The sequence below is a fragment of the Coptis chinensis genome, chromosome 7 (assembly GCF_015680905.1).
Source record: "Coptis chinensis isolate HL-2020 chromosome 7, ASM1568090v1, whole genome shotgun sequence".
NCBI classification, from domain to species: Eukaryota; Viridiplantae; Streptophyta; class Magnoliopsida; order Ranunculales; family Ranunculaceae; genus Coptis; species Coptis chinensis.
The window spans coordinates 71,087,049-71,098,201 of record NC_141462.1 but is presented as its reverse complement, the minus strand read 5'-3'; the positions used below and the strand labels follow the sequence as shown (position 1 = coordinate 71,098,201).

Below are 11,153 nucleotides of genomic sequence, written 5' to 3'. Positions count from 1 at the left end.
ACAGGAGGTAGGTATAAAATCTTGCCAAAAACATCGGTATACTCAGCCACAACTTCCACCTGTTTCACATTGACCATATGCTCATCAACATCTAAATGTGTCGTGTAAGCCTCTACTATGGAATTACCCCTGGCAGCCGCAACAACAATTGATTCGTGTCCAGGAATATCTAATGAGACAATCTTTGCAAAGCAATCTAATCTCACATGATACGCTGCCAACCAGTCCATCCCAAGTATCACATCGAAATCGTGCATATCCAACACAATCAGATCAATGGGAAGTTCGAGGTCATCAATCACAATTGGACAACACTTACATCCGATTAAGAATCGATGACTCTCTCTAGTGGAGTGATTAAGGCTAAAAAGGTACCAACATATACTGGATTGAACACCAATTACAAGCATAAAAGCATGATAAATAAAAGCGAATGAGTGGCCCCAGAGTCAAACAAAACCCTCGCGGGTCTAGAATAAACAAGAAAAAATACCTTCGACATCGCACCATTAGCTTCCCCATCTCGAGGCATCATTGTATAGACCGCGCCTTGTGGAGTCTGCTGGTTTCTTATTATCCTAAACAACTTCTTGACCACTTCGGCCTGATGGTGGTCCTCTTTGAGGTCCCTGCTGCCATGCTCTTTGGGATCCCTTAGTTCCCAATTTAAAGTGTCCTTGGTCTGATTGTTTCTGCTCATAGCGTCTCACGATCAGTCGTCGATATTCTCTTTAATATATTTTTCAGGAACTCTACAGTCTTCACTTTTATGACCAAACTTGCCGCATCTATAGCAATTCCCAAAAAACCCAATTAACTTCTTAGGCACATTACAGTCCTCGAGCTTGTGACCGTACCTGTCACATCTATGACACCGTCCAAAGAAAGGTTTAGATGAAGATCCGATCCTCTGCTTCTTCTGAATATACTGTTGCTGACTATCATACTTATTGTATACGTGCTTCCCTTTATCACTACTCTCGGTTTTTGGATAATCCTTAGGCCTCCGGTGCTCCTGGTAATCCTGTTCCAACTTCCTAGCAATATCAACTACTTCTCTCAAGGTTGAAAGATTCTGACCCTTAACCACAAACCTAAGATCATCATTTTGCAAACCCTCTTCAAACTGTTTCGCCCTTTGATCCTCATTTAAGTGCAAGTCAGTGGCAAAACGCTCCAACCTGGTGAACTTGGTCTCATATTCCAGAATTGACATCCTCTCTTGCTTCAAGTTAAGGAACTCCCTCGTCTTCGCAGTTCTAACAGTGCTAGGAAAATATTGTAAGCTGAAACGCCTACAAAATTCTCCCCAAGTGATATTATGGCGAACTTCCCCTCTAGTTACTGATTTCCACCATATCGAAGCATCTTCATTTAGACAAAGGGACGCAAGTCTCTGTTTCTGTACCTCGGAATAGTCCATGACATCAAATATATTCTCTAAATCCTCCTTCCACTCTTCTGCTTTATTAGGATCTGAAATGCCTCCAAATCTAGGAGGATTCAGCTTCATGAACCTCTCCAACATCTTTTCCCAAGCTTCTCGTTCCAACCTTGGTATGTCTTGTTCAGGTTCACCTTGTACATTTTGGTTTACTTGAGTTGCTTGGCCTCTCTCTAACTGCGTAACCCTCTGGGCAATCTGTCGAAATGATCCCAACATATCATCTACCCAAACAGGTCTGTTGTCATAAAGAGTTGCGGTATATAGGCGGTCGCGGCCTTTGAACATTAGTCCCTACATCGAGAAAGATCGGATTCGACCTGCTTTCGACTAACACCTCTTAGATCTACTAGACATTCGGATGAATATAAAGAAAAGAATAAATAAATATCAATACCTGCATTTAAAGTTAGTGAATTATGGATGTCCCGACCTACAAATAACATAACATAACATAAAAAAAATGACAACACAACACTATTCGTCCTCACTCATTTACTAATACTAATTGTGAGTCCCAAAACCTATTACCCTAATCAATTTAAGGACCTAAAAGCCTAGAGCTCTGATACCACTTTGTAACTCCCTCCAACTTGATATAACCTAGCTGGCCACTCCAGGATATATTAAGCTGGAAAGCACTCGTCTACTTAAGTGTCTACACAATTGCTAGAACAATCGAGCAAACGGTGTACATATTATGGACTCAAAACAATAACCTAAGACACGCACAATAACATAATAGATTTAAAACAAAATATACATTTATAAACAACAAAAGACACTGTTGTCTTCCATATAATATATGACTACAACTCCAGCAAAACGTTTACCCATCCCAACCACATTTACACAAAAAGAACTATAGACAACCCCTAACCTACAACTTCAACACTTTTGGGACTCACGGCACTCCGTCATCCATCTATAGCAAATTCCCCTGAAAAAGAAATAGAACAACAAACATAAGCCACAGGCTCGTGTAAGTGATAACCTACTGCCAATGCTTACCTTAAGCAAACAAAAGTCTCAATAGTAATAACCAAAGCCCAAAGCATATAAGAAGTGAATAGATAGTATCATGTCTCATAAATAGGTCTTAACCTCAACGAACAATAGCATAGCCCCAAGTAAATAACCGCATGCAATAAAATTAAACCAATTATCCACACATCTTGAATTATATATATATATATATATATATTTTTTTTTTTTTTATTATTATATTTTCGGGGACCACACTTGCGGCCTCCAATGAGGTAATGCCCTATGGCCTCATAAGTGGCAAACAAGTAATATACACCCTCCCCGGAAAATATTACAAAGCTTTCGGGTCACTTAATACTATGGCCTCCAAGCGGTCATCTTCCCCTTGAAAGTTCAGAGGTGACCTGCAAGGTAGCACACACACACGCCTCCCACTAAACCATATATACCATAATCACATATTTCCATATAACCTTATCATATATATTCATATAGCCAATATATCGGGATAAGAAACCAATTCCATCCATTAAATCATCTGCCATAATTCTTTCACTACACGTAACATCACACTAAGATATATCAATACCCAAAATCACTAAGCCCTCAGAGAATAGATATCAATTAAACTATCATAAAGAGTAATTCAAATACCTAACACCATCTCTTACTACATCCAAATAACTTAATTGGTTTGGTATACCTCTATTAAGCATTCATCTATCTAAAGTAAGAAGTGTAAGTAAGAAATCACTTACCTTAAGCAAGATAGTTATGGATGACCTAAAACGTTGAGAAATCCACCTCTAACGGCTCCCAAAGCCAACCCATGATAGCTACAAGCTTTTGGTTTCTTAAAGTGGTCGGTACTAAGTCGGTAAAAGAAGAGAAAGAGAACTCTCTCGAACAGTGAAGCTAAGTTTTAATTCTATTTCACTTATGGGCCGGGTTAGTCCTACATGGGTCATGGGTAGCCCACATAACAAAACAAATTAACAAAAGAAAATGAAATTAATTATACTTTAATCATTATATTAAATACGCATACAAACAAAATAAAAAAAAAATGGAGTTTCACAGTTTCGGTCGTGCACACCCTTGGCTTCATAACAATGTCCACATTACACTCCCTAGGGATTCTTGCGAACTGTCATGTACTACTGGCCGGACGAAATGAAAAGATATCTTTCACTAGAAATGAAGAAAACAAAAAAGTATTGTGTTTTGACCAAATACTAATCAGTTGGCACTATAACTATAACAATGCATACAGCCATACAATTTCCTTTCCAATTTTATCAGGAAAAGCAATTAACCACACCACCACATGTATTGAGGAGAATATATGTTTCCTCGTTCCCCGCTAAGGAAAGCAAATGTGGCGCTTTTTTTCTCTTACATATTTTATGGGAATTTGGACCCAAGAAGAGACAACAATGTCTAAAAACTAAAAAGGGAATGGTAGTTTCTTGTTTCTTTTGTTCTCTGCTTCTTTTTAGCGAAGTTATTATTTACCACTTCTTTTTTTTTTATTTTTCTTAGTAATATTTATATTTATCCTAAAAATAAAACTCTTCTAATCTGCCTATGCAAAATATCTTAAAATGTCGGGGAAGAAGGTGTCCTAGGAACCGATTGGCAAAAAGGGTGAGGGTCACACCTGAATGGATTGTAGAACATTAGTAATTCCGTGTAAAGGAAATTCACAGGGAACACATAAGGGCCTTAAGAACTGATTTTGATCCCTTTCACTTGACTTTAGAGGCGTCCCTTTCTCTCTTTCAACCATCCAATAAATTGCACCGGCCGGTAGGGTCTCGATTCAGGAAGCAAGTCGGGGGTTTCATCCTCCAAAGATAGGTGCATCTCTGCTTCACAGAATTAAAAGGTGAACAGCAGTATTGTCAATTTTTCACAAGATTTGGGAAATGCAACAAGGGTGATGGAAAATGTCCATACATTCATGATCCTGATAAAATTGCGATACCGCACAAAGTTTTTCGAAAGGCTTATGTTCCAATCCTAGCTGCAAATTGACTCATAAGGTGGGTTACATATTGTCATACCAAAGGGATTTCTTATAAATTATGTAAGTTATCAATTGATTTTGTTTAAGTTACTCGAAAATTTGTTTTGATTTATAATGCGGTCATTCCGGAAAAGAATGCTTGGGACTGTTCATATTTCTTACAAGGTGAATTGTTGTTCTCTGCTATATTGGTTGAACATGATCTGAAGTACACAAAAGTTCTGACACTTCTTTAACATGATTATGCACGAACGAGAGTTGTCCATATAGGCATGTGAATGTAAACCCAAATGCTCCTGTTTGTGAAGGTTTTCTCAGAGGCTATTGTGTTGGTGGTAATGAGGTATCGCTCTGTTTGTGCACTTTATTGTTGCTAGTGGTAATGAGGTATCGCTCTGTTTGTGCACTTTGAGACATCTATTCTCTTATATTGCTTTGCAAATTTGCAATACTTATCGTGATTGAATTGTGTCCGATGGACCAACTGGAGAACCAGAATTGAGCTGCCATTTTGCCATAGTTTTGGTTCTCTCACAAGATTCTTGAAGATTATTGGCTAATTTTCCACCAGGGTGGCTGCTTTAATAGTTGGTAAGGATAAGAATGTTAAAGAGTCGGGCTTTCTTTGCATGTTTGGGAATATATAATTTAGATTTAACTTTCCTCTGTCCTGTGAGACTGATATAGACTCTGTTGATGTGGAAATACCGATTTGCAAGACATTACCCCTCCCGTTCATTTATAGACTTAAGTGAAGATGGCTGGTTACACGATGTTTATTTTCAAATCCTAAATTATCATGGGGCACGTTTTATACAAATCCTATCAGGCAACTAAGCTCATCTTTTCTTTTCTTTTCTTAGCAGGGCTCCAAAGTTCTTTATGGCTTCAATTTAAACCTCATCATATTGCTCTTGGAGCTGCATATCTTGTCGCCAAAAATCCTTAATTTCGATCTTGCTACTCATCATGGAATGTGGCAAGAGTTCCGCATAACAACATCCATTTGCCAAGGTATAGAATATTTACCTTAATTCAAAGTTATTTGGAAGTATTACTCTGAGTGAAATCTCGATGTATAGTTAATCCGCCCAATAAAAAAATTTCTATATATTCATTTCAGTTTTCACTTGTTTCCTCATCTCTTTTAGGGATTAACTATAGTCCTTAAACCATGTGTTATCATTGAAATGCAGATGTGGTCAAGCGGTTAATGAGCTCTTCTAGAACGTAATTATAAAATAGCAGGATCATCGGTGAACTTTGTCAAAATTGTATGAAGAGATTTTGTCTTTGTCTTGGAGTTTGTGAAGGCTTATAGAAAGGTCGGGTTTTTGTTTTGAGACCGGGTTTCTTAAATCCCTAAGATAATTAAAATAATTGATTGTGTGCAATTGAAGTGGGTCATACCTTAAGGAATATCGTCGATGAACCAAGAAAACCTTGTAGTAACAGCTTTTCACTTTTTCCTCAATTACATCCAACTTATCTCTTTCCCGAAAAAGATAGAGCCGGGAAGGAATTCTCCATCAGCTTCATTTCATGAAAGAACTTAACAGAAACATTTCCGCATCCCTACAGTCTTTCAGTTCATGTTGCTTATTAACATGTGAATGGGTCTTTAAGCAATGACCATGTGCTATCTATAGAGAAGGCGATAAGCAGTCACTAAATCCAAAGTGTGTAATCTATAGAGAAGGCGATAAGCAGTCACTAAATCCAAAGTGTGGAGTCTCAGTTGTGAATGGTTAGATTATGATTATGTTCAGGGATATACACTTGACATAACATTTTTCACTTCAAGAGAGTAATAGCGAGAGAAAATGCATAAGTATTATTATGACAATCAGTCCGCATGATAGTCCCTAGCTGATTGATGGTCCTTGGGTTGGTAACTGGTGTTAAAGGTATATGAATGCCAAAAACTATTGTGGTCACAATGAAGTTATGTTTTCACTTGCTAATAGTATCATGTTGGAGCTTCTCTTGTTTTCACTTCCGTTTACTTCTAGTCAAGTGTGACATGCTACTGTGGTAAGCTAAAGCCAAGGACTGTTTCTTATCTTAAGTTCTATTGAATTACACATGCATCTTATTAAACGTTGTATCATTTTATGTTCTTCACAATATACATGAAGATTTATTTCTGACATATATGTCTAACTATATTTGTAGGATGATACGAGGGAATGGATGTTGATATAACTATGTAAGCATGTAGCAGTTGATGACAACCAAACTTCATGAATTACTATTGATATAAAGTTGGAGCATTATGGTTTTCCATTCAACTAGGTTCCAACTTTTAGAATTATGGGATTTTGACTTTAATATCATTTCCTTGTGATTCATTTGTATGTAGGTATTTGTATGCAGGTGGATGCTCATGAAAAGGTTATTAAGGCTAGGGTTCTATAAAGCTCGGACTTCAAATTATTTTCGAAAGTATTCAAGTGCAAGGGAATGATAAAACGTAACGGAGAAACATGCATGAGGTGAACTAAGGCATTATTACTTGTACAGGGTGATGAAATATATTGAAAAATATTTGGAAATTCATATTATATTGAGCTTGTGGTAATAAATGCTACAGACTTTTTTTTTTTACTTGCATGAATATTCATCTCTTTATATATTATTCGGCAAAGGAATTTTGATTGGGAATGTGGCTTCTTTGTAATATTGTTATTAGGATGGATGGATTATTAGTTGGATTTAAAGGCAAAAGTTGATAAAACTAGTATATATATATTTTTTTTTTAATTTTTGTTTTTTTTTAATTCTAAAACATTTTAGCCACGGCCAATGTTCGTAGATAACGCAAAAAGATGTGTGTGGCAGAGGTACTTTTACCACGGATTATGCCACAGTTTTTATCTATCACAAAAATAATTGCAACGGATTGTGCCACGGTTATTATCTATGGCACTTGCCACGGCTTATGCCACGGTCAAGAGCTGTGGTAGTTGCTTACGGCTATTCCCACGGTCATTATCTATGGCACTTGCGGACGGCGTTTGCCACGGTCATTCCATGCTGGCAAGTTCCTACTGACTTGAGTCATTGCGTGGACCGTCATAATTACCCATGGTCATTCATTTGTAGCTAACATTTTCCCGACAGGTCAAAACCCCACGGACTTGCGACAGCCGATAGCCATGGCTAAAGCCCTTTACCCACAGTTTTGGTCCGTGGCTAAAAGTCAGCTTTCTTATAGTGTATGGTGAAAGAAGCTTCAACAATGGAAAAAGCTTTGAAGGAAGCAGACAAAGTTTTTATTGTTCAAGCTGGAGACAGGAGTACGTCTCAGGGTGGTTGTGCTAGTACGGGAAAAGGAGATGAACCTAGAAGTGTATCGAAGATTATCAAGAGTTACTTTGTTGATAGGCAAAAATTGTTTAGCAGTACTGACACAAGATTCGTGGGTTCCAAGACTGATGATAGCCATGAGGAAGGAATAAAGGCAAGTGTAGCTTCAAGCACATAAAGCGAGTGGAAGGCTTTGGGAGCAACAGTAGTGGGGGCACAACAACCTATTAGTACCGAAATGAGAAGACAAGATCGGCCTGACCATGAAGAACAAATAAGAAGAATCATCCTTCGAGTATCGAGTGGTGCACAATCGATGGGTAGGGATGATACACCATCAGCCATTAAGCACGCGATGAAAGATCGTGGAACGATTCATCATCTGAAAATCAAATGCAAAAGTCGAGGGGCTAGAACCGAAGTTGAGGTCACTGGATAGACCCGGCCAGACAAAGACGATAAATGAAAATGGCGCGCGTCGATTCGTCCCCTTGATACTCGAGTGCAATGTCGAAGTTCTTTGGAAAATGGCGTGGGCGGCCAGCAGAATTACCAACAGTAAAGTTGGTAGAAATGTAGCGATAGGAACATCGAGAGAATGCAAAAGAAACCAAGAATGGGTGAGAAGTCGGTGGCGAGATGCTTGGCGGCCTTTCGGTTGGAGAGGAAAATTTAGAGTTTGTGCCACCTACTTTGGTGGATGGCAAACCTGTTATTCATGTGAAAAGTGACCAGTTTGTAAATGAGTGCAAGAAGTATGAGAACCTTGTTGTAGGGCAGTTTGTAGGAAGAAGATTGGGGTACAATTTTGTGAAAGAAACAGTTTCAAAGACTTGGAACATGAAAAACTTCAAGATGATTTACATGGTGATAAAATGTTTACGTTTCAGTTTGAAACGGAAGAGGATAGTTTCATATTGCAAGCCAATTATTTGTCATTAGGCCTTGGAAGTTATTTGTTGAGAATGAGATGAATGATTTAAAGACACTACCTATTTGGGTGGTTGTAAAAAATTTGCCATTAGTAATGTGGAACAAGGAGGGGTTTAGCAAGATTGGCAATATCATTGGTAATTCACTTTTTGTGGATAGACTCACTGAGAGCAAAGCACGAACTTCTTATGCGAGGGTGTGTGTTGAAATTGATACAGAGTGTCCTTACCCGGAGGGAGTGCCCATAGTTATTGATGAGCGGAGGAAATTTAATGTTACATTTGAATACAATTGGAGGCCAGTAAGGTGTTTTTGTTGTGATACCTTTGGGCACTCTGCACAAAAATGCCTTAAGAATGTCAAGGTGGTTTTAGATCCTAGAAAGGGTATTTGGCATAAGAAAAAATATGTTGAGCATGGGATACTAGATGAAAGGGAAGGAGCTGAGAAAGGGGAAATTCCTAAAGAAGTATTAGATCCCGTTATTTTAGTGGAAAAAGAAGAGGGAAAGCAAAGAAGAAAAAGAGCCAAAGGCCCGACCGCGAGGGGAGCCGCCCGGTGGTACAAGGGGTTGAAATGGTCCAAGAGGGGATGAATCAGTCGTCGGTGATTCATGAACAGTTGAGTACAACTGAGATTGAGAAGGATGGCTGGGAAACACCGCCTAGGAGGCATATGATCAGGGCAAGGACAATCTGACGTAAGACCGTGGATCACGAGACATCGAAAATGATGGATTGGAAAGGAGAGGATATAGGAACCAGAGAAGGCAGCACTTATAACCAACAAGGGCACAATTATAGTTGGCAGCAAATGTGTGGGGAAATGGGGGAAGAACGACCTAAAGGGCTAGCTAGCGCTTTTATCATAAAAGAAAGGGGTGTTCATGTTATTCACTACATCTGATCCATATGAAAAGATCAGGCCAAGTTCCTTTCCTCAAGATGTAAGAAATTATATATGATGATGTAATGGGGAAAGAGTATGAGAGATTGTAATTTCTTGTTTTTCCTTTTCTATTATTTTTTTTAAAGGGGTAGGGACCCGTTAACAACCTAAACACCAATCAAAAAAAAAAAAAAAAAAAAAAAAAAACCCCTTGATTGAATGCATCTACATGTGAGCTTGCATTAGAATGAATTAAAAACACTTGATTTAATGCATCTACGTGCAAGATTGTATTAGAATGAATGCAAACCACTTGATTGATTGAATGAACGCGTCTACAAGCGAGCTTGCAATAGAATGAATGCAAAACAATTAATTGAATGAATCTATGTGTGAGCTTGCATTAGATTGAATGCAAAACATTTGATTGAATACATCTACGTGTGAGCTTGCATTAGTATGAATGCAAAATATGGAATCCTTTGTCTTGCAAAGGGTGAGTTGTCACTTGGTCTTTTTGAAGCCTTGGAGTGTTTCCCCGAGCTTTTTGAGTTTTGGACCCTAAGTTGACTTTGACAATTGGCTTTGACTTTGGTATTGACTTTAACCGTTGTCTTTTGACACTTTTTCTCGGTTGTACCATTAGTTCCTTTTAGTATCTTTTTTGGCTCAAGAGAACGTCATTTGAGGTATTTTGTCCGAATAGGCTTCTATCCTAAAAAATGATAAGAACATGAGTTTCGTACATTATTGATTATATAATTTGACATAATTGAAGCACTTCAAGACGATAAAAATGCATATTTGTTAATCGATCAATTAGAATGAATGCAAAACAGTTGATTGATTGAATGAATGCAAAACACTTGATTGAATGCATTGATGTGTGAGCTTGTATTAGAATAATGCAAAACGTGGAGTCTTTGTCTTGCAAAGGGTTGACTTTTTGGTCCTTGAAGCCTTGGACTGTTTCCTAAACTTTTGAGTTTTTAGACTATTGAGTTGTCATTGACTTTTATCTGTTAGCTCTGACTTTGACTGTTGGCTTTGACCAGTGACTTTTTATCACTTTTTCTCAGTTGTCCAATAAGGTCCCTTTTAGGCTCATTTTGGCTCTAGATCACGTCATTTGAGGTATTTGGTTCAAAATTGGCTTGTATCCTGAAAAGGCGATAAAAACATGAGTTTTGTACATTATTGATTATATAATTTGACATAATTGAAGCATTACAAGAGGATAAAAACGCTTATTTGGAAACTTATCAATTAGAATGAATGTAAAACACTTAATTGATTGAACAAATGCAAAACCATTTATTGAATGCATCTACTTGTGAGCTAGCATTAGAATGAATGCAAAACACTTCATTGATTGAACAAATGCAAAACCCTTTATTGAATGCATCTACTTGTGAGCTAGTATTAGAATGAATGCAAAACACTTGATTGATTGAATTAACTCATCTACAAGCGAGCTTGCATTACAATGGATGCAAAACATTTGGCTTTGACTCCCTTTTCTTCTATTTTTGGAGTTTTTATTTATTTCTATTTTTTTTTTTT

At 37.8% G+C, this 11,153-nt stretch overlaps 1 protein-coding gene and 1 long non-coding RNA gene across 2 annotated transcripts; one reads left to right on the top strand and one right to left on the bottom strand.

The window, feature by feature from the left end:
• Positions 1 to 712: 712 nt before the first annotated feature.
• On the bottom strand, positions 713 to 1,663 carry LOC147488681 (uncharacterized). Its single transcript, XM_086574452.1, has one exon. It carries the CDS (start codon positions 1,661 to 1,663, stop codon positions 713 to 715), a length of 951 nt encoding a protein of 316 aa, XP_086430578.1.
• Positions 1,664 to 6,353: 4,690 nt separating this feature from the next.
• Positions 6,354 to 7,067, top strand: LOC147488680 (uncharacterized). The gene is made up of 2 exons (XR_015203089.1): positions 6,354 to 6,669; positions 6,823 to 7,067. It is a non-coding gene; the product is annotated as an uncharacterized LOC147488680 (long non-coding RNA).
• Positions 7,068 to 11,153: the final 4,086 nt, after the last annotated feature.